General features: G+C 55.2%; 9 protein-coding genes across 9 annotated transcripts; 5 read left to right on the top strand and 4 right to left on the bottom strand.

The window, feature by feature from the left end:
* Positions 1-146: 146 nt before the first annotated feature.
* On the top strand, positions 147-1,007 carry PG998_010156 (acyl-CoA N-acyltransferase; the record flags this gene model as incomplete). The annotated part of the gene is made up of 1 exon (XM_066876972.1): positions 147-1,007. One exon carries the CDS (start codon positions 147-149, stop codon positions 1,005-1,007), a length of 861 nt encoding a protein of 286 aa, XP_066729128.1.
* Positions 1,008-1,359: 352 nt separating this feature from the next.
* PG998_010155 (uncharacterized protein) lies at positions 1,360-2,363 on the top strand (the record flags this gene model as incomplete). Its single annotated transcript, XM_066876971.1, has 2 exons — positions 1,360-1,599; positions 1,668-2,363. The coding sequence occupies 2 exons, from the start codon at positions 1,360-1,362 to the stop codon at positions 2,361-2,363; spliced, it is 936 nt and encodes a 311-aa protein (XP_066729127.1).
* A 736-nt stretch (positions 2,364-3,099) lies between these two features.
* On the top strand, positions 3,100-3,938 carry PG998_010154 (uncharacterized protein; the record flags this gene model as incomplete). Its single annotated transcript, XM_066876970.1, has 3 exons — positions 3,100-3,603; positions 3,693-3,808; positions 3,872-3,938. 3 exons carry the CDS (start codon positions 3,100-3,102, stop codon positions 3,936-3,938), a joined length of 687 nt encoding a protein of 228 aa, XP_066729126.1.
* Positions 3,939-4,191: 253 nt separating this feature from the next.
* Positions 4,192-7,700, bottom strand: PG998_010153 (uncharacterized protein; the record flags this gene model as incomplete). The annotated part of the gene is made up of 2 exons (XM_066876969.1): positions 4,192-4,839; positions 4,908-7,700. The coding sequence occupies 2 exons, from the start codon at positions 7,698-7,700 to the stop codon at positions 4,192-4,194; spliced, it is 3,441 nt and encodes a 1,146-aa protein (XP_066729125.1).
* A 350-nt stretch (positions 7,701-8,050) lies between these two features.
* PG998_010152 (uncharacterized protein) lies at positions 8,051-10,149 on the bottom strand (the record flags this gene model as incomplete). Its single annotated transcript, XM_066876968.1, is given in 8 exon segments — positions 8,051-8,317; positions 8,398-8,775; positions 8,841-9,079; positions 9,090-9,232; positions 9,283-9,617; positions 9,684-9,832; positions 9,843-9,980; positions 10,044-10,149. 8 exon segments carry the CDS (start codon positions 10,147-10,149, stop codon positions 8,051-8,053), a joined length of 1,755 nt encoding a protein of 584 aa, XP_066729124.1.
* Positions 10,150-11,014: 865 nt separating this feature from the next.
* On the bottom strand, positions 11,015-12,658 carry PG998_010151 (uncharacterized protein; the record flags this gene model as incomplete). Its single annotated transcript, XM_066876967.1, has 1 exon — positions 11,015-12,658. The coding sequence occupies one exon, from the start codon at positions 12,656-12,658 to the stop codon at positions 11,015-11,017; it is 1,644 nt and encodes a 547-aa protein (XP_066729123.1).
* Positions 12,659-13,332: 674 nt separating this feature from the next.
* PG998_010150 (uncharacterized protein) lies at positions 13,333-15,127 on the bottom strand (the record flags this gene model as incomplete). Its single annotated transcript, XM_066876966.1, has 5 exons — positions 13,333-13,881; positions 13,963-14,387; positions 14,449-14,522; positions 14,590-14,817; positions 14,886-15,127. 5 exons carry the CDS (start codon positions 15,125-15,127, stop codon positions 13,333-13,335), a joined length of 1,518 nt encoding a protein of 505 aa, XP_066729122.1.
* A 901-nt stretch (positions 15,128-16,028) lies between these two features.
* On the top strand, positions 16,029-18,374 carry PG998_010149 (uncharacterized protein; the record flags this gene model as incomplete). Its single annotated transcript, XM_066876965.1, has 5 exons — positions 16,029-16,122; positions 16,209-16,682; positions 16,756-17,292; positions 17,383-17,773; positions 17,840-18,374. The coding sequence occupies 5 exons, from the start codon at positions 16,029-16,031 to the stop codon at positions 18,372-18,374; spliced, it is 2,031 nt and encodes a 676-aa protein (XP_066729121.1).
* A 1,051-nt stretch (positions 18,375-19,425) lies between these two features.
* PG998_010148 (uncharacterized protein) lies at positions 19,426-20,892 on the top strand (the record flags this gene model as incomplete). The annotated part of the gene is made up of 1 exon (XM_066876964.1): positions 19,426-20,892. The coding sequence occupies one exon, from the start codon at positions 19,426-19,428 to the stop codon at positions 20,890-20,892; it is 1,467 nt and encodes a 488-aa protein (XP_066729120.1).
* Between the last annotated feature and the right edge of the window lie 1,402 nt (positions 20,893-22,294).

The raw sequence follows: 22,294 nt of genomic DNA, 5'->3' as shown, positions 1-22,294 counted from the left end.
CCCACCACCCAAGTCGACCACCCCGATTCAGCAGCTTGCCCGTTGTTTCGAAACATACTAGTCGTCATCGTCCTCCGCACCATCACCACCAAGGACCCGACATACGCCGTCCCCGTCCCTTCACCACCATCCACCACCCCGTCCCCATGGCGTTCCACATGCGCGAGGCGACCGCGGACGACGTCCCGGCGCTGTGCGACGTCTTCTTCGACGCCTTCTCCGAGGACCCCATCTCGAGCCGCATCTTCCCGCGGTCGTCGGCGCTCGCGCAGGCCGAGATCCTCGACACCTTCACGCACAGCGTCGCGGAGCCGGGCGTGCACGTCTTCGTCATGGCCGAGGACTTGTCCGACTCGGCGTCCGAGGCCGAGCGCAGGAACGCGGTCCTCGGCTACGTCGAGTGGGTGGCGCCGCGCACGGAGCCGTACACGCCGCCGCCGCCCGCGCCGAGCACCGAGGGCAGCCAGAAGGTGGCGGCGCTGGCGCAGCAGTTCTTCGAGGTCATGATGCGCAAGCAGCGCGAGCACATGGCGGGCACGCCGCACTGGCACCTGGCCTTCATCGGGGTGCGGCGGCGGGCGCAGGGCCGCGGCGTCGCGCGCCCGCTCATCCAGTGGGGCGTCGACCGCGCCGACGCCGACGGCGTCGAGGCCTACGTCCAGTCCAGCCCCATGGCCGCGGCCCGCTACCGCCGCTACGGCTTCGAGGACTTCGACTCGCACCACTTTGCACTGGCGGGCGACTACCACGAGGTCTTTTTGAAGAGGAAGCCCAAGCAGCAGGACCAGCGGCAGCAGCAGCAGCAGCTTCCCTCTTCCACAGTAAAGGACACGATAGACACAAAAGACGCGAAAGAGACGAAAGTCACATCCAGTGTAGAAGGCCGGAAAGGAATGACGGAGTCGCTGCAGACGTCGCATCTATTCAGCACGTCTGGCGGCACCCGGGAGGGAAAGAGCCTCGACAGATTTGATCATCCTCCCAGCGCCATTGCGCAGGTTGGGTAGCTTTGAATGATGACATATGTCGAAAAATAATGTTGGGTTTGCTCAATTGAAACAGCACTACCAGCGAGTCTCCATCGTAAAACCAACGAACGCTATGGTTTACTTGTACTTTAGTGCCATATTCTGCATATTTGTACTATCTGGGGGGACATAGAGAGAGCATGTAATTAGCATGTCAAGACATGAGACGATATACATTCTCTAATCCGCGCTCCCAGTGATCAATGTCACCTACCCCTACCGCCAGTACGGAGGTCACGTGTCATTGTTGCCTCGGCTCCCCGCCACTAAATGGATTGGGGCCAGAGGGCGACATTCTACCCCATCATCAAATCAATTGGATTGATTCACTATGGCGATCGGGATCGGGAAGCCGAACCTTCTCCTCTGCTTTGATGCTTTCGGCACTTTGTTCAAGCCGAAACACACCGTCGCCCTTCAGTACGCCGAAATTGCCCGGCAATGCGGCATCACCAACTTTACCGATAAGCAGGTTCACTTGTCCTTCAAGAGAGCCTTCGAGGAGGAGTCTAAACGAAACCCCAACTACGGCAGTGGCACTGCGCTGGGCGCCACCCGTTGGTGGCACACGGTAGGTCACCTGCACACAACCAACACCATTTCAATTGATCGCCTTTGTTGACCCGATGTCTGCTGCAGGTGATCTATGAAACATTCTGGCCTATTCTAAAGAGGACCGACCAAAAGCCACCGCCAGACCTGATCCCCAAGCTCATGCACCGCTTCGCATCCAAAGACGGATACGATGCCGAGCCAGGCTTGGTGTCTGCGTTGAGGACTCTGAAGCACCAGAACTACCATCGGCGGTATAACGAAATCGTCATCGGCGTCATAACCAATTCCGACGACCGCGTGCCCGGCATCCTCTCCTCGTTCGGCCTCAACGTCAGCCCGCTGCGCTACGGCGTGCCGATGAATGAGGAGGACGCCGCCGCCGCGATGGCGAAGAAAAACTACGACATCGACTTCCACTGCATGTCGTACGACGTCGGGTACGAAAAGCCCGACCGGCGCATCTTCGACGCCGCCGAGCACATGCTGGCGCAGATCATCGCCGCGCGCGACGGAATGGAGCCCGGAGGAACCGAGGCGCTCGCGATGGCGCAGACCTGGCGCAAGGTCTATGTCGGCGACGAGCACATCAAGGACGTGCTCGGTGCCTCGGCGGCGGGCTGGGACCCCGTGCTTTTCGAGCCGGGTGTAACCTCGGACGACGCCATTCCGACGTTGAATTTCGCCGTCGGCCAGACGCTCCCCCAGCAATTCAAAGAATTTCCTACATTCAAGGTGGTTTCCATACAGGACTTGGTTCAGTCGCTTGCAGGATGGAAGTGAGGTACCAAGTTCACTGAGTTAGAGCCACCAAAACCGTCCCAGGGACAACTGAGCTGGCGTCTTTGGGGTCTCAGTGTTTCGTTTATCAATAACTCGTGGCAGAACGATAGAATACAGCCGAGGAATCGTGCCGTCTGAAGAGTCATAGTAATATGAGGAGTAATTTGATATATTCAAGATTTTTATCACAAGTTTGAATACCGCCGAGCGACTGGTTCCAACGACAAATGGGCGGTATCTCCATATTCGCTAAAAATAGATGACCACAGTCGCGCGGGGTGAGGCTGAGTCCGCTAGAGGCGATCTTCCGGCGGGCTTTCTTAGGGGCTCAACTGCGGCTAGGACTTTAGGGCTGTTCAGGGCCCCTGCAAAATGCAGGTTGGTCATGGTTGGGTGGTTGGAAATATCCGAAACAACAGTAATCTTTGAACGGCCAATCCGCCATCGCACTCACATTGGTGGCTGCTGCAAGTCAGCCTGTGCCGCAAATCCCAAATCCTTAAAGGACAGTATGGGCCACAACCTGTTTACATGTCGTGCAGCTAGCAATTGTGTCACTTGATTTTTCCCCTCCTCAACTTCGAAGAACCACTGCCAGCGGCGACCCAAATATACACAAGCTTTCCCACGCAAGTCCGGCCGGCCACCACTTACACGGTTTCTTTTCGTCTACTTGGACATCGACAGCTCAGCAGCTTGAGTGTGCGAGGGAGAAAGAGTCAAACACCCACCCACCATGTTCAAGTACTCGGGACTCAAGTCGCAGCCCGTCGACAACGACATCATCCCCGCCGACGTCGAAGACCCGCCCGCCCCGAAGCGCCAGCAGCAGCCATCCGCCTCGGGCGCGGGCAGCGGCAGCCGCCAATTCCGCACGATCCACGACTACCCGACGTCGGGCCGCGCGAGTCTGCCGCCGCGGCCGGCGGGCCAGGGCGTGTCGTGGCAGGCGCGCAACTGCCCCAACGCGCGCTTCTGCTGGCCCTTCGACTGGGGCTCCTGGACGCTCGACACGGGCGGCGACGCGCCCGCGCTGCTGCGCCGCGTCTGCATGTGGATCACGCTGGCGGCGCGCACGGCGCTCGCCGTCTTCTCGCTCGTCTTCCTCTTCGTCGGCTTCCACGTCAGCAGCTTCGTCGTCAATATCATCCTCGACGTGCTCGGCTTCTTCTTCATCGCTTGGTGTCTGGCGCGCATCGGGGACGCGGTGGGGGAGAGGCGGGTTATGGGGACGCTGGTGGTAAGTCGTTCTCTCTTTCTTGGTTATTTGGAGTGTTGGAAGTGGAATAGGGGAATGAGCAAGCTGACAGAATATCATCATTCTTGCAGGGCCGGTGGCATTTCGATCTGTTTTTGATAGGCTCCGCTGCCGTCCATATCGTCATGATCGCCACAGTGTTCGTGTACAAGTCCAGGCTCGGCTTCCTGACCAGCTGGTACGGAATGTGAGTAGTCCGATCGACTTGATAACCGTTTTCCTCCGTGCTCTGTTGCTAATCGTACTCCAGGTGGATCCTCATCTTCGCTGTGGCTTGGATCGCTGGCTGGGCGCCAGAGGGAACCTCTTACGTTTGAATGCAATGAGCATCGCACGGTGTGGTCCCAAGTAAGCTGGTATATTTCGGGGAGACTAGTATCCAGTGACACGAATAAAAGAATAATTATGGCTGGAAAGTTTTATTTCCCTCGATCCAGATTGTCGCAACTATGGAGAATATTATGGGCAAAATATGAATAAGGAAAAGAGGAAGTAACATGTATGCTTAAGGAACCTCCCAACACAAGCACATCCTTCAAATCATCTCCCGTGAAAAAAAGCGAGCGCAGGCTACTGAATGAAGAAAACCTTCCGCGTATTGTACATCGACTGTAAGCATAGCCAACAAACCGGGCCCGTTGGGCAAACGACCACCTTGATGCTGTTGATTGGAAAGTGCCCAACGAGCACAGACGTGAGAGCCAAGCGTGCGTGGGAGTTCCCATGAGACCTGGTCACGTATGACCCGTCTCCGCAGTCGATAACCTGGTCCCAGGTCTCGATGGCTGTTAGATGATACTCAGATCCGGACGGGCGCTCGCCATGGTTGCAGCTGACTAGTTTCTCCTGCGTTGCCCAGCTCAATGTCGTACTTCTCAGCGCTTTCATGATGTTGATGTCTGCCACCCAGTCCCCAGCGTCTCGGACCTGCACAACGCCCTCAAGGAGCATCACCTCTGTATCGCGCAGCCCGATAGAAGACTCGCCATGAAGAGGCCTCTTCCACTCAGTAAAGGTGAGATGCATCGATGTCTTGTTGAAGTAATCCTCGGTTTCCCCTTGAAAAGGAGTATTGGACCTTCTCCAAGCAACGTCACTGAGGTCTCGACAATCAGGTTGCTGAGGCGACACCAATATGTTGAAACCTGGTTTATTGATGGTACCGAGAAGCCTTGTGAACTGGCCGGCAGGTTGTAAAGGGGCTGGGTCTTCCAGTACCTATGGGCAGCAGTCAGTGTGCTTATTTGTTTTCGGGAACGAAATCTGGGAGGGCTGGTTGGACCTACTCGGGAGGGTATGTAAAGTGAGTCCCCTACAGACAGTCCAATGACGTCCTTGAGTTCGGTGTTGTCTTTCACAACATCACGGCCAGTTTCAAAATATCCAATGAGGCTGACTGAGAAATCATCCTTGAAAGCTGCATCTATCAATGGATCTCGCTGGTATGAACGGAAACGCGACGTGTCGTTCCTCCCATACCTGTAGAAATCTGAAACCGCCTCCAGCTTGAATGGGCTCTTGAATAATTTGCATGATATGGTTGCGCCCTCGCGCGATAGCTTAGAATAGACTTTTGAAGCAATCGATAACAATGTCAATGCACCAATGACTGGGCCGCTCTGCACGCGCACGTGGCGTGCGAGCTTTTCTTCATCGAACAAATCATTGTAGAAGCACCAGAGACCTTCAGTTGAGCTGAAGTCGGATAGCATATGGGCGGAGTTTCCGACCACGGCGTAAACAGCCGCTGTATCGATATCGCCATAAACGTACTTATATGTGGCCCAAGGTCGTTTTCGATAGACCAGCGTGCCATCATATATCCAGTCTGTACCGATCTCCATGACGACCTCCCAACTCGGAGATATATGGTTGGTAGCGTCATGAACCCATGAGTGGTGCGTTCCAATACTACCATCGACAGGAGTCTGACTTGATGCCAACATGGGGTCTGGTGGTGTCTCAGAGCGGAAGACTGTCGTGATGTGGAGCTTCTTTGACTCGTGATAGGCAATGATACAGTTTGTCTCATCGAGGCCTTCGGCATTTTTGGCCAACAACCGAAGGAGATTGATACGACCGTTAGAGTCCTTCAAGAGCCGAAGCACGGTTGGCAGACTAGTAAGACCAAAGACGGGACCAGATTCAATGAATGGTATTGTGGGTTTCTCCCTGGGCTTCTTGGATCTCCTAAAACTTTCCGAAGCTGGACTACCTTCGTCAGAGTCTTCATCGGAATCTTCATCGGAATTTTCGTCCTCATCCGTTTTCATTACTCTTTCATCGGCCATTGCGGCCGGCAGTCCCTGGGCGTTAACACTATCCGCCGAAGAAAGGTTGCTAGGGGTTAGTCCGGCCTCTGGTGTATCATTTTGCTCCTGTTCATCGCCAGCCAGGTGGTTTGGATCGATGATGGACGTTCCTGTGAGCGGGATATCGTCACCGGAGACGAATCCACACAGAAGCGCCAGCAAATGATCACCATAGTAGGTTGTTTGGCCATCGGAGAAGCATTCATCGGAGGTGTAGCCTTGGATTGAATCGTGATAGCGGTCATCGCTTTCTGGTGAATCCTGTCCCGCGGTATCTTCTTGTTGTCCCTTAGCGTGTACAACGCTGCCCTCTGGGATGTTGAATTCCTCGTTTTCCCCATCCTGAGAGCCTCCAGATTCGTCCTGTTCATCATTTTCTTCCTCGTCATATTCGGTAGTGCTTTCGCCATCACTTTCGCCGCCGGTTGTGATCATACCAATCCTGAACAAATCATCACAATGCCCAAGTAGTATAGGATGCCGTCTCCTTCCAAGAGCCAACATCGGGTCGCTATCAGCTTCATCGGATAAGGTTTGTATGATCAAGTTTAAGAGAGTCCCCATCCAATGAAGCTTAGAAGGAATCTCAACACTGTCGGAATTGATCGATGATATGATCACAAGGAGGTACTTTAGGGTTGAACTTGTCTTTTGTTCTGTCACGAACCACTTGCCCAAGACAGCACCTAAAATGATCTGTTGCAGCTCCTCGAACGTGACTCTGTCTTGTTCAGTAGAAAGTGTTTCCGTTTTGCTTACTGGTTTCCCATAAAAGCGATGATGAGCAAGGGAGAGTGACCAATAGACCCCAGCAGATTTCTCTCGCCGCCGAGAATCTGATATCCCTAGTGATACTGATCCCCCAGGTTTGACCAACGGATCGTCCAGACTGACCTCTTTGTTCTCATGGCCACCAAAGACGATCAGGTCGGGATACAAGTGCCATGCGGAGAGTGCCACCAAGACCGCTCCATCAGCCACCACGTGGGGGCTCCCTTGGATAAGACTCTCGACTGTTTCGAGTGCAGACACCCAAGCTTTCAGGACACTGCGATACAGAGAGGGCTCTGAATTGACTGGGATCTCAATGTTCTTGATGATCAACATAAGCTGCTTCTGCATTTTGCTTTTCGCGACATCAGCGATTCTCAGCCATGAACGTGCGCTCGCGTCCCAGGAAGCAAGTTGTTCTCGGGTGATCTCCTGCTGGGCAGCGGCTGCCGAAAGAGAATATTTGATGGGCTCGCCACGTTCGAACTTGGAAGCAATCTCCTGCCGCCTTTCTGCTACAATCTCAACCCAGAGGGAAGTTGCCTCTCCATCTGGCCACATCCTGGCTAGCATACAGGCTAGCAGATGGATTGGCAACGCACTTTTGCTGGATGTAGCAGCTGCCCACAATGATGTCGCATCAACGCCGGTGAACTCCGAGAATATCCATGAGGACTCCTTCTTAGCTTCATCGATCGCAATTGCTTGCGAAACTTCGGACGCCCTCTTTCCGTAAGCCTTGACAAGATTCGGTGTCGGCGGGCAAACGTCTTCGAACAGGGCGCCGAGCCTGTTGGCAAGGATGTGACTCGGCCCGGATTCAGCATTGTGTTTGCTTCGGGGCGATAGCACGGGACCTAGCGCTCGATATTCGGGAGGAGCCTCCATTTTGACCAGGGAGAAGTCAAAATTGAGGTTGGCTGCTGCGATCGTGAGCTCATTGGTCGCTGAGCCAAGAGCGGCCTGTAGCCGGCCAACGGAGAATGATTCCGCCATGTATGGGGTGTATGGTTCGTTTCTCAAACAGAGCCAGGAGTGTTCTCGTCACGATGTTGTTGTGAACTACGAAGCTGCGGGGTTGCTTATCGTCGAGGAAAGAATGCGGGTGATCCCGCGCGGACCGCCATTTCCAAGGCTGTGCTGTACTACCACACCTAATGACCTGGCATTCATGAAGATCTGCTGACAGAAGAGATTGCGGCTGGCGAGACCCAATAATATAAGGGCTTATGGTAGCACCACCGGAAGAGGATTTCACCAAATAAGAAATTCCAAACAACCTTTATTGCCTTCACACCATCTCTCAACTATGGCATTGAAATCTTAAGAGCCATTGCCATATAGAGTTAGACTACCAATACCTGGGTTAAGTTCTTCTTGGTGTCGTCTTGATCACGTGTGGCCCTCTGCAGCCGCAAAGCGGCGGCTTGACTTCGCTTCGCGTCTTCTATGGCTTGCCGCGGCATAGCGTGTCCATACTTGGCCTTGCGGCACTTGGCCTCCCAGAGCAGCACGGCGGGGAGAGACAGGTACAGAAGGACGCAGAGGGAGAGTAGGCATACAGTAGCCGTGAAGGCGGGTAGGTACCACGGCGCATCGGAATCGGGATACATCTGGAAAGCAAGAAACGAGAGACAAGCCGAGTCAGTTGGATTCACTGTCAAGCAGGGGGGAAGGCGTGACTTTTATTTACCTGTGGTGAGATAATGCTGGCCAGATACTGCGACGCGATCTGTAAACCGCCGCCCACGGCCTGCTCGGTCGAGCCGTACAAGGTGCTGCTGCGGTACGAGAGCATGACGGGCTGCGCGATCGAGGTCAGGTGGCCGAGGTAGGCGAGGCCGTAGATGGAGAGGCCCGACATGCCGCCGAAGGACCGCTGCGCGGACGCGTGGGTCCAGGTGGCGTAGCAGGGGAGGGCGAAGAGGATGGGCAGGACGAAGTGCCACATGCGCTCGCGCGTCCAGTCCGAGTGGCGGGGAAAGCACCAGTAGAGGGGGGATCGTGTAGAAGTAGATGAAGGCCATGAAGACATTGGCCTTTTGGGGCGAGAATCCCACGAACTGGTGGCCTGAGTCAGCGTTGACATGTTGTGGCGGTTCCGGGGTTCGCGTGTGAGAAGCATAACGAACGTACCTCGTGCAGAATCGTAGGGGTGAATATAGCCTGCGATATCCCGACTAGGCTCATGCTGTGGAAGGAGACGAAGAATATGTAGGTCGACGGCCGACCCAGTACTGCGCGGGCTGCGGCCCAGTCCCACGTCTTATCTGTTTGACGAGCAGTGCCAACGGCAAGTCGATTGATGGCGACGTGGCGTTCTAGATGAATACCAGAATTGACAGGCTTGCTTGCGGTTGGGTATTTGTCGTGTGCTTTTCTTACGGCGTTCATTGAGTGCCACCGATGTCTCGGGAAATGTCAGGAGAAGAAAGTAGGCAGGAAGAGCCATGAGAATTGTGACGGCACCCTCGATGATGAAGACCCATTGCCAAGAGTCCAACCCCTTTACCCCGTTTAGCTTACCCCTGAGTTAGCATGACAGTGACAATAAGCAGCCGTTTGTGGTTTGGGATACCATACCTTATCGATTCCCACTGCGAGGAAGCCTGAACACCCTGAGGCGAGCGCAGTCGCACTGTAGAAGACGCCAATCCTCGCTGCTCGCTCGACCGGTTTGTACCAAAAGGAGAAGTAAATGATGGAACCGGGGAATACACCGGATTCGGGAAAGCCTAAGAAGAACCGGGCCGCAAAAAGATCCGACGCGTTCTTGCATGCCGCTGTGCACATGCCGATGCCTCCGAAAAGCACCATGATGACGGGCAAGTAGTTCTTGGCGCTGACCTTCTTGACGATCAGGTTGGAGGGGATGAGGCAAAAAACGACGGGGAAGTAGGTCACAGACACGGCCTGTGAGAAAGTTATCAGGAGCCCCGGATCGAATCAATACACAAGGGTTATGTGCGTTCTACTCACCCAGTTGAAGTCGCGGCCGACCAGGTGCAGTGCTTTGGAGATGTTGTGGTCGGTGCCGGGCTGCAGAATCTTGACATTGCCCATGTTACCACGGTCTGGACGAGTGAGCATTGAGCCAATTCGCAACGTGCGCTGCTGGATGAGAAGGACTGAACTGACCTAGATAGCCGAAGAAGTAGACCAGAAAACAGGGGAAAAGGACCCTCATGTCCAGTTTCCGGACCAGTGCGCGCTCTTCTTCGGCCGACCAGTCCGTCTCTACTGTGGCCGCGTGCGCCGCGCGGTCTTCGCTGCTATCTGCGGCAAGGTCAGCCAGATGCAAGAGGAGAAGGTAAACAGTCTAGAAAGCAACTCAATCACCATGGACGCCGTTTGCCTTCTTGGGCCAAAGCAGATGGCGAACAGACCACCCGCCGACGTTGACGCCGTCTCCCTCTGTCGAAACTAGATCTTGGTGGTAGCCCATTCTTTCGCAGTAGGGTCGTAGACTGTTGAAAGTGCGAATGACAGCATGAGCTCTCGAGCAATGGCCTTGGTAGTCTCTTAAATGCTAGTAGGTGACGTCGCAATCTCTCTTTGATGGGCCCTATATCTTAGTTTTCGTCCGGATGTTGGGTCAAACTTTGTCGAACTCACGGGTTCTCGGTATGTCGTTGTTAGGTAGCATGCGACGTGACAACGCCCATAATAGTTGATAACATGGGACGGACGGGCTTTTGATTGATATCACCGATGCCCAATGCTTATTCCAATGTTGTTCAAAATCATTCATTGGTACCTTACCGACGACGCGGCATGTATCCTCCCACAGCGACTGACTGCCGGGCCAGACCGGTTGGAGATAATGTCTGTGCTGGAGAGCCGATACTACGGTGGGAAGTTTGGAATAAACCATGGCAAACTGTAAATAGCAGTGGTTGGCTCTCGGCATTTGACGACGACATGCATATGGCCCTTAGCCGCTTCTGACATGGGCAATAAGGTTCAAGATACAAAACGCCGTTTGGGCTGACATATCATCCAATAAGTGAATCATACTGAATTCGTCCGAAGGCTAAGCGCTAAGCGAATCGGATTCCAAAGGCCAACTAGCAAGGCATCTCAAAGCTTCAAGTTGCATAAGCGGTACGAGAGCACAACCGGTTGCACGACCGTGGTAGGCTCTCGTCTCGTCGTCTCCAGGTGCACCGCATAGCATGATATGTACACCTCCTACGCGGCGGCCAATATCGTTATCTGTACTTGATGCTGAAAGAAGGACCATCCACCCAAATAGTTTCACATCGGCCCATTATGCACGTCGTCAAGTGCATGTCATCGGAGTGACAGAATCATTCACTGTCAAACCCATAAGGCCCTGAAGATTGCATGTCTGCGTCCGGAGGACATCCCTTCCATGGCCTTTCGAAACCCGGGTCACACGGGTCACGCTCCACGCCGAAACCGCCCCTGATATGGTTGGGGGCCTCATCCATGTCATCGCCAAAGGGATTACTTCCGCCACGATAAAGGAAGTCAGACACCTCATCCTCAATGCAGACCACCCAGTTCATCATGGTCTTCCGCGCGGATCGGTTACCCACGGCGATCGTCACCTTGGGCCTCTCGCGAGTGGGCCATTCGCACCAGCCCAGCTGGTCGCGCATGCAGCACAGGACGCTCCTGTAACTGCCGCCGCCAATGAAGCGCAGGTTGCTCAGCTCGACGGAACGGAGCGAAGGAGGCGCGGCGGCGAGCAGAGTTATCAAGTCCTCTTGTCGTAGATAAAAGCCGGCGAGCCCTAGGTGCTGAAGCTTCGGCCACTTTCTGATGGGGCAAATATCGCGCTGGAGGCGAATTTCGTTCTCTGTTTCGAGACTGTGAAGATCCAGTGAAATGTGGTGGTTCATGTTGGGCGCCAAGTCTGTAGCAAGTTTCACGTGCTCCAGGTCCTTTGCTTGACTCAAGGTGAACCACAAATTCCCAACCTTGCAACGAGGCTTGTGGTTATATGGCTCGTGATCATGGCCAGTCCGGAGTACAAGGTCGAGGCGGCGAAACCCGGGTTTTCGGATGAGGTTGTAGAGGCCCTGATACTCATGTGAAACTAGGTCGTCGAACATGGCGGTATTCATGCCCGTAGGGAGACCATAGGTGTCTATAACCAGCTCGGTGACGCTATTCTCGTGATCGGCAAGACCCCGCAGAATGGTAGACAAACCGCGCCATTTCTCCCATCCGTGTTTCTTCGGCGGATTGCGGATAAGATTGACAAAATACCTTGGACGTTTTGGCCAAGGCCGCGGGCTTGGGTAGACGAAGCCATCAGGAAAACCACGGATCATGGGTGTTTCATATAACGGCTTATTCAGGAGTCCATGACCGGCCGGTGTGATGGTCACCCGTCTTAGGGAGGGAAAGCGACGGAGCCCATGAGCAAGGGCATCGGCATCGGCCCCTGTTGCCAAAACACTCTTCTGCTGCTCGAACAGCTCCATGAAATATGCAAAGGAAGATGGTACAGATAGTTGTGGTTCTAGATCCCAACTAGGGCAGTCAGCTTTTCGATTCTTGAGCATACCCAGGCTCTTCCGACAACCTCTCTGGAACCAATCAGGGGCCTCGTCAAAAGCTTTCGAACATCGAGGGTGAACATAGGAGGCACGTCCCGACACGTCGTAACGTATAGACCAGTCGCCGTAACGGTCAGGGAAACGAGCATCATCCCAGATGATCTCAGTCACACCGCTTCGCAAATCCTCATGATCGGCAATGGCCCGGAAAACTTCGATGTTTCTTATATTGGCGGAGAGGAATACTCGGGTGATTAGCAAAGGCGTCCTGCGCACGAAATGGGTGTTCAGCAGGCGCAGATTCTTTCGATCGGACGTCCTTAGGTAAGAGAGGATATGAGCGTGGAGCTCGACAGGCAAATTTGCCAAGGATGCCTTGACGCTTGAATTGTCTCCCACAAGAATGTTGGTGACGGCAGACATAGCTGGGAAGCAGTTGAGCTCTTGTAGAAGTAACACCGAGCCTCAAACCCCGCTCGTCGTTGTATATAAACCGGAATCACGTGAATGGCATTCACTTCTGCCTAGCACAGGGATGGTTGCATTCAGCTGCCTAGCCGGAGCATCTACAGACACCCCTCCTCGGATACAGCACCCGGTAGTACCGGGGGACTGGTACCAGGACAGCGCAGCCTCCCTTGCTCCCCTTGTGTAACGTCCAAAGTAGGAAGGTCAAACCAACCGACTCTCACCCCAAGAGCCATCTTTCCATTCAACTCTCCTCCCTCAACTCATAGGCCAATAGCTAGAATGGCATTCAGTTTTGCATTGGCTGCGACCGGTATTGTCACGTGAATCTAGATAAACCCTTATAATAGTGTTACAAAGATGCACGAATCGCATTCATAACAAGCATGCGCAGTAAAAACAAGCGTTTCACCAAATTGACGATTTGTGCCTGATCTGGTCCAAGCAAAATCACCGTCACTGGTTGGGCTGTGCTGAAAGGGCTTGTAAGTAACTGGACCTCCCTCCTGAAGAAGATAACCCCCCGCAGAATCATGCACCAATGAACGTATCACAGAGTTCCATATAACATTAAGCAGGTGAAACAAATTAGATTCCGAAGACGAACTAGCAAGACGACATATAGATATTCAAGTAACATATCTCCAACCCCGTTCCACGCCCCCGTTCTCCGACCAGCCCTCCGCCTCATCCAGCTTCCGGTTCAACTTCGTCGCGCGCCACTTCGCCAGCCCCGCCGACACGACGACCAGCAGACACCCGACCAGGACCAGCCCGCCGCCGAGGCGGTAGTAGGGCTCGTGGGCGCGGGGCCAGAAGTAGGGGCTGAACCAGTGGCTGACCTGGCTGACGCAGTTGGCGATGGCGATGAGGGCGGCCTTCTTGCTGCGCGGCGCCGGCACCAGCGTCGTCTCCCACGACAGCTGCAGGTTCAGCCCGTTGTACGTGCCCGCGATCAGCAGGAACAGGCCGAAGTAGCGCGCGCCCACGTTGGTCGTCGAGATCAGCACCGCGCACCCCGCCGCACTGCCCGCGATGGGCACCACGATGTGCCAGAAGGACTCCTGCCGCCGCCCCGAGGACCAGGCGCACGCGCACGCGAAGGCGAAGGCGAAGGCGTAGGGCGGGGCTTGGATGAAGTAGGTCGTGAGCTCGCCCAGGTCGAAGGTTTTGACGATCTGTTGGTGTCAGCAAGTAGACTCCGTTGTGTTTGCTCGGGGCAAACCACCAGAAGCAGATAGCCGTCGGATGATACTTACAGATGGGAAGAAATCCTTGAAACTTTGTGCGGTGACAAGGGCGAAATGCATCAAACAGAAACACCACGTAAACGGATCTTTGACGGCCTCCTTGACGCCATCCCACGTCCCGCCGACGCTTTCATCCTTACCCCCGTTGGAGCAAAGCACGCGGTACTGGGCCATCTCCCTCTCCGCGGGCGTCAGGAATCGAGTGTTGTGGGGATAGTCGGGGAGTAGCAGGAGCGCACCGAGGGCCACCGCAATGGAGGCCATGCCCTCGATGAGGAAGAACCATTGCCAGGAGTGCAACCCGGCGATGCCACTCATGGTGGTAAGGATACCGGCGGCGAGGAAGCCGGAGACGATGTTGGAGATGGTGTTGCCGGCGTGCCAGATAGCCATGCGCGTGGGGCTCTCCTGCTTGGTGTACCACGAGGACGTCACTGTTACGAAGGTCAGAGAGTGGGGGCATGCTTTTTGAAAGGGGCGGGCTGTAGTGCTTACTCAAAGTGATTCCTGGGAAGAAAGGTGCTTCTGCTAACCCGGTGAAGAATCGGCAAGCAGCGAATCCGGCACCACTGTAACAGTAAAGATCAGCAATCATACATACTTGCTGCGACTTATCTCTGGGACCAAGACACTTACTCCTTCAGCGCTGGTGTACAGATAGTACAAGCGCTCCATCCCAGCATAGCGCATGGTAGAAACCACCTCGGGCTCGCCTTGGCCAACCACAAGTTTCCAGGCAGCTGGCCCACGAGGTAGCCGATATAGAAGGCTGAGATGCCCAGGTTCCATATGGTGTCCGACATGTGGAGATCCTCTTGCATGCCGGCAAGCCTCGCATTGGAGACGTTGATCCGGTCGAGGTAGCTTGTCGTGCGTCAGTCAACAAGAGACATGCCTTGTATAAGCCGGACATCAAAGACGTTTGAACTCACCACATGAGAAACATCAGGGTGATGGCGGGCATCATGCGCATATCGATCTTCTTTAGGACCCTTTTGCCCAGCCTCTCCATCTCGTCGTCGCGCAGGTCACGAAGCAGATCGAAGCGCCCTTGGATCTCGCGGGGAGAGAATTGACGATCGATCTCGGACTTCTGTTCTACCTGCTCCACATCAACCTGTTCACTATTCTTCCTGATGCCATCGTGGCTATTGTGAGATGACGAACTGTTCATGGCTTAGAAAGTTTCCAGAGGAGTGTGCTCTGGAGCGTTGTGCTTCACGATTACTCTCTTGTGCTTCTTTCCCGGCATAGCAGACATCTTTATAAACGCCCTGCTTCCCTGGTAACTGTCCAATGCCACGTCGTTGCGGGGATATGTAGGATCTCAAAGTCGGAGAGGGAGAGTTAGTGTCATCTGACCGATGTTTACCGCGGGAAGACATATATGACTGGTACCGACTGAATGGTTGAGGAATGGTCCAATATTGTGACCTTGATCGCGGGGACCCCGGACGAAGACAGGCGTGGCGTGCGGGGTGAGGAGAAAGGGGATGTAAAGTCCAATACCAAGGACCCTCACAATACCAGACCAACCAGCGGGAACAAGAATAGGCGTCTTGGCTCTGCGGTAGAGAGATACCCATGGCAACTGTTATCATGTTCGTTCTAGAATAGAACAGGTGCCGCCGTTCAATGCAGATGCTCCAGTCTCATGTTCCTTCAGGTTGAATGTTGGTGACGATACTACGAGCACGATGTCGTTGTGTTCTGGGGATTCTTGATACAAAACAGACACCGGCCTTTGCTGTCGTATGGTTTAGGTTTGGAGAACATGCGCCATCAGATTTCAATTGCTCCAAATTTCAATTGCTCCAACTCCAACTCACCAGGATCAGGATCAGGGTTCTAAACGCTAAGCCGTGGATGTGAAGAATTTTGGGCGGGATTGTTCTTACCCGCGGCAACATGATCAGCCAATCAGCTTTCTTCCCGCGTAGCCCCTAAATCGGGTCGTGTGTGCCTCGGCTACCCGCGGAGTGAATTTGGATGTGCCGGGTAACTACGACGGCATACACACTCCCTTCCCGTTCGCAACATTCACCCGTTGCTCGCACATCACGTTCCGCCGCCCGATGGAGTCGACATCGACACGGCCCACGACTGCTGCTGGGCGTCCTCGGCGGCGCGCCGCGGAGGCGTGCACATTCTGCCGCAAACGAAAGGTCGGTCGGTGGAGTCTTTATGGAGTTGTACTCTCTCCACCAAAAGCTGATCAAATCAACTTTAGATCAAATGCAACAATGAACAGCCAGCCTGTGCCAATTGCAAAACCTACGGCAAAGACTGCACATATGAGCCGCTAGCATCTGACGCCTCCACTACTCCTGCTCATCAGACTCGGCGGAAGCTGGTCAGAACCACCGCAGCGCCTGGGCGTCAAACTCCTATCGCGTCAAACCAGCCTCCAAAAGACACAACATCCCATGACTCCCACGAGGGTGGAGACGGTGAAAGCCCGCCATCACCGTCACAACAGGATGAAATCAGCACTTCAGGCGCGCAGTGCCATCAGTCGCCACCAGCTAAACGGCCGGCCAACCCAGCCACCCATCGGCCTGGCGTGTCGCGAATGGTAGTCTCGGCAAACGGAGTCTCGAGCTACCATGGCCGAACCAGTACGCTATTTGAAGAGACCGTCCAAGAGCGGACCTCGGCCGCTGAGTCGAGACCTCGAATGCCGGACGAGTGGACCGAAAAGGGGCTAGTTGCCGAAGCCGCGAAACAAGGTGTGTAATCACGGACACTGGCTGGGACCACCCCCTCAACGCCGAAGTTGACGCTTACGTGCCGAGAATGCAGGCCAAATGGAGGAATTGAACTACCGCGCAGGCACCCTGGACTTCGACGGCGTCGACCCGGAGCTGGGCATGCACCTCCTGTCGCTGCACTGGAACCGGCAGCACCACTCGTTCCTGATCACGTACCGGCCGGCCTTCATGCGCGACATGGCGAGCGGCGGCGCGGGCCCGTACTTCTCCAAGATCCTGCTGAACGCCATCTACTTCGGCGCGTCCAAGTTCAGCCCGCGGCGCGAGGTGCGGCGCGACCCGGACGACGTGCGCACCGCCGGCTGGCGCTTCCGCGCGCGCGCGCGCGGGCTGCTGGGCGAGGCCCTCGACCGCAGCGAGATCACCACCATCCAGGCCCTGCTGGTCATGACCAACTCGCTCTTCGCCCTCGGCGACGAGCGCAGCGCCGCCTGGCTGTACGCGGGGCTGGCGTTCCGCATGATCATCGATCTGGGCATGCACGTCGACGCGCCGGAGCTCGGGAGCCCGCGCAAGTTCTCGGACGAGGACGTGGAGATCCGGAGACGGGTGTTTTGGGGGGCGTTCGGTAAGCACGGGGGATACTCGGGGTCTTCTTGTTGCAGACGACCGTATTGGGCCGATTGAAGCTGACTACTGCTTGATTCATCTGTGTTAGTGGTGGACAAGATCCAGAGCCTATACCAAGGCCGCCCGGCTACCCTCAGGGAGTCTGATACCGCTGTGCCCATCAAGTTCCTCGACACTTACGAAGAGCTGCAGAACTGGCAACCGTTCGCCTACTCCATCCAGTCGACCCAATATCCCGGCAGTCCTGCATACAGCGTCTCGACCTTTACTTCTTTATGTCGATTGTCGGTCGTCATGAGTGACATCCTAAGCTGCGTCTACACCGAACGAACGTTTGACCAAAACGCCGTCGAGCTATGTGCGGTGCTCGAGAATCTCAACTCCAAGCTGGCAGCTTGGAAAGACGATTTGCCAGCGCACCTGGTGTTTGACCCTGCCGAGTCCACACAGATTCCCCCACCACATGTGCTCAGTCTGCAGTAGGTCTAACAAGAAACATGGGATGTCTAAAATTATGTGAATGGCTGCTGACTTTTCACTCCCAGTGCCATGTACCACGTCTTGACCATTCTTCTCCATCGCCCCTTTGTCGCCGACGGCCATCTCTACAGCACGTCTCGCTCCGTACCCGTCAACTCCTTCCTAGCCTGCGTGTCGGCAGCCGACAGCATAGTAGCCCTTCTCCGAGCCTACGACCGGGCCTTCTCCGTACGCCACGCGCCCTATCTCATATCCTACGCCACCTACGTGGCGGCCACGATCCATGTGCGCATCGCGGCGAGACGGAGCGCAGGCTCGGAGGCCCGCGATAACCTGGAAACATGCCTTGGCGTATTCAGGGATAACCAGAAGACCAACTGGGCTGTCAGAAGAGCTAAGACTATCGTTGAGGGCCTCATCAAAAGACTTGGTGTGCACCTGGGCGATTCTGTGGAGGCCGGGGGTGCTGCCTCCCGAGATGAGGCTCGCCCACCGCAGTCGAGTTCTGATCATCAGACAAGACGGACCGCCGACGTATCCTCTGCGAGTAGGGGTCGACAACTACACGAGGACTTAGCCATGGGAATATGGAATCTCTAGTCCTAGCCGCAAGCGATACAACGTCCCCATCAACAGGTTGGTCCGATATTGATGGCATTATCCAGAGCTTTGGGCCGGGACGGGATGCATGCCGCCAAGATACATTAGGCGGATTAGAGCAGGTCGAGATTCAAGAAGCACAACAAAACATCCATATGACAACTGCAGGTCCTGATCTAGGCGGTGTCTGTGGCAATCAAATGGGTTCCTCCGCGGATGTTCATCAAGACGGTGACGGCAACTCGGCATCTTGGGTCGGCTTTCTGCCTTACGGGAATGCTTCTGGAGCTACGGCATCGTTCGAGGACCTGCTTTTCGGGTTCAACAGTTCCGTCGTGGACAGCTCCTTTTACTAGATTTTGAAGCGGCGGTTATTCCTATCAAAAAAATATACATGTTGTAAATCTAGTAAATTGGAACTTCGTACGTAGAACCTTGAGCAAAATACCGTCACTCTAATTTCCGGGGCCAGCACATACGAGGCCACCTTGGCGGTCTTCCTCGAGATTGTTTCGCCATCACTACACTCCACATGCCTCGCCAGTGGCAGCAGCTAGATGAAATTTCTAACCTGACTCTATCCTTTACCAAGTATTGCCGTGGAGAGATCTGTGGAGTAAAAGCGGATAAGGCCCTTCCCGCGGGTAGAGGATCCCGCGGATATCTGCTCAGTGCGTCAGTATTCTACGAGCCCCTATCAACACGCCAAATGATCATGAAACGAGGTAATGATTGAAATGGGGACTCCCTGGTACGTGAATCTTCCGGAATACATGACTCCTACCTCACAAGTGACATCTTCTGATACATGACTCTATCTGCTCAAGGATTGATATAAGAGAGTTGGGACTACAAAGCCGTCAAATATTCATCGAAATTTGCATGTGCCTACTTTCAGGTCAACTTCTCCATCCTCGTATACCGATATTTTCCTCGCATGCTGTGTTCTCAAGGCGCTTCTCGCAGAATCTTCTGCAGACGTCTTCATCAACTCAGTCATACTGTGCCTACCCCTACCCCTTTGCCCCCAAACCTCCTCACCCCCTTCAAAATGCCCGCAACGTGCCCCTCTCCCACCCCCAAACGCCGCCCAACCCGCCACTCCATCCCCGCCGTGCTGATGCGCTCTGGCACCTCCAAGGGCCTGTTCCTGCACCGCGCCGCGCTCCCCGCCGCCGAGTCCCACTGGGCCGGTCCTCTCCTAGCCATCATGGGCTCGCGCCACCGCGACGCGCGCCAGCTCGACGGCGTCGGCGGCGCCAGCAGCGTCACGTCCAAGGTCGCCGTTGTCGCGCCTTCACGCCGCCCCGGCGTCCACGTCGACTACACCTTCGTGCAGGTCGCCGTCGGCTCCGAGTCCGTCGACCTCTCCGGCAACTGCGGCAACATGTGCGCCGGCGTCGGGCCGTTCGCCGTCCAGGAGGGGCTGGTCACGGTGCCCCTGGGGGCCCGCGCGGTGGACGTGCGGATTTTCAATACCAACACGCAAAGGCTCGTGGAGGTGACCGTCGAGGTCGACGAGGACGGCGACGTCGTCGAAGACGGAGAGTACCACATCCCCGGCGTGAAAGCCCCCGGCAGCGAGATCAGGGTCGCGTTCGTGGAGCCCGCGGGCAGCATGACGGGGAGGCTCTTTCCGAGCGGCAGGCGGTCCGAGACGATCCGTTTAGGCGCCCCTATAGCAGGCGCCACGGCGGCGGGTCTGTCGGTGCCGCCCTTCGATGTGGACGTGACGCTCGTCGACGCGGCGAACCCGTTCGTCGTCGTCGACGCCGAGACGCTGCCGGCGTCGGTGCGGGGCCAGCCGCGCGACTCGCCGCTCGCCCTCGAGGTGGCCGAGGCCATACGGCGGGCCGGCGCCGTGCGCATGGGCTTGGCGGCGAGCGTGGAGGCCGCGGCGCGGGTGCGGGGCACGCCGAAACTGGCGTACGTGTCGCGGCCGGTACCGCCATCGCCTTTACCCCTTTCCAAGCCTAGCACCGATGGAAGCTTTTTGGTCACTCCCGATGATATACCATCGGTGGCGGCGCCGGCTGATATCCAGATACTGGCGTACAGCATGGGAAAGCCACATCCCAGCTTGCAGCTCACGGGTGGTGTATGCTTGGCCAGCGCTGTCACCGTGGAGGGGACGGTGGCCCACCGACTTTCGACCCAAAAGGGTCGGGGGAAATCAGAACTACCATTCCATGACGACGTTGCACTGCCGCCAACGCCCCGGAGGACGCCGAGCCCCTCTTCTTCAATATCAACTAGCGACAGCAGCCTGGTCTCAGGTGCGACTAAGCCAACCGAAGACCTTCCAGGCGGCTTACTTGGTGTAAAAAGACGTGTCGTCAGGCTTGCACATGATAGTGGAGTGATGGAGGTAGAGACCTGGACACGTCCCGCCGGAGAAGCCGAGGAACCGGTCATTGAGAGGTGCGTTATCTCGAGGACTGCACGCAGGCTGTTCGAGGGGAACGTTTTGTACTATGCTGAATACCCGTACGAGTGTGATGGACACGGCGCAACGTAGTAATAGCCAATATAATCACTGACAACTCGTACAATATATCGCCTGATGTAACGTTTGGGTCACGTAATCTAACAAACCTGGTGCTACCTTCCCTTTCCCCTCTCTGCTCGGTGTCGACGGTTGATATAACTTCCCCCGGCACCTCTTCCACTTTGATTCTCAAATTCCTCCTTCTATCAACCCACAGCCCCATACCACAGCGCAAGATGCCGTCTCAAAACAGTAGCAATGGGCGCCTGAGGCAGGAATTTGATGTCGCTTAACTCAATAGGTGAGCCGTTGGAGTACACGGCAGGGAAGATAGCATTTTCATCGACCCAGGTAAATCCAGCTCCTGGGTCGTTGAATCAGCTGCCTTTTCCGTCTTGACCTGTGATGGCGGATGTGTTAGGTTACGCGGTATCGACCTTTGCCTCAGACGCCAATTGTTACTGTTTGGGGACGGCTTTTCGCGTTACTTGATTATTACGTGTGTTTTCTGCTTTGACCTCACAGCTAACATGCCCCTGGGGAAGGGTAACGGAAGGTCAAGATTGAGCTATGGTAAGCTAGTGACTGGTAATGTGTGTAGGCCTAAGCGGATGTAAACTTTCCTCATCAGGGGAAGACATATCGTGACCAACAGGCAGGCAACATCCTTCGGGGCTAATTCGAAGGAGCAGGAGAATGAGGCAGTTTCAAATGCAAGATGCAGTGAATTATATTTTACGTACACTCGCCATATCTCCAAGCGGATGAATACATTCATTCATTTAGGTGTTTTCTTCAGGTCCCTCTTCATCTCCCAGCCACTTGGGTAGTGGTATCATGCTTGGTGAGAAGGCAGCCATTATAGCCCAGAATGAATGGCGATGACTTAAGTCGATAATGGCGTACTCGGGCTTTCCCCGTGTTTCATTTGTGCTTAAGCTGCGTCCCCTACCAGCTACTGCTTTGTGTTCTTTTTAGGGGGATTGTCCCCTAAACAATCCAGCTGCCTGCCTGCCCAGGTGCCTACCTACCTGCTGATTGTTAGGCACCTACAAATGGACAGCGAAGAGTCCTTATAGGTGCCAGTAACTGGACAATCTCCCAGCCTCCGAGGAACCGCAGCGAGTTGCAATAGCTGTCTGGTTTAATGGTTGTTAGGCTTTGTGCACAAAGACCACATGACGTAAAACCGGCTAGATAAACACGAGCAGGAGCGCAACCAACTGGACCGAACCAATCCTCCTGTCCCGGCGTGTTTTCGTACGGACCTGGGTGCACACAGGTCCCGAGCTTTTTTGCCAACCCGGCACCTCGACCTGTATCATAATCCTTTTCTTTTTCTTTTGCAATTCTGCCTCCGGTCCCCTCCCCACCTCCACTCCAGGAGTTCCCCAGTATCTGCACATGGACGCAGGAGCGGTCCACCTTCACT

This window comes from Apiospora kogelbergensis, assembly GCF_038363985.1.
Source record: "Apiospora kogelbergensis strain CBS 113332 chromosome Unknown utg000006l_segment0_segment0, whole genome shotgun sequence".
In the NCBI taxonomy this organism is placed as follows: domain Eukaryota; kingdom Fungi; phylum Ascomycota; class Sordariomycetes; order Amphisphaeriales; family Apiosporaceae; genus Apiospora; species Apiospora kogelbergensis.
Note: the sequence above shows the minus strand (reverse complement) of the source record. Positions and strands in the feature narration are given on the sequence as shown.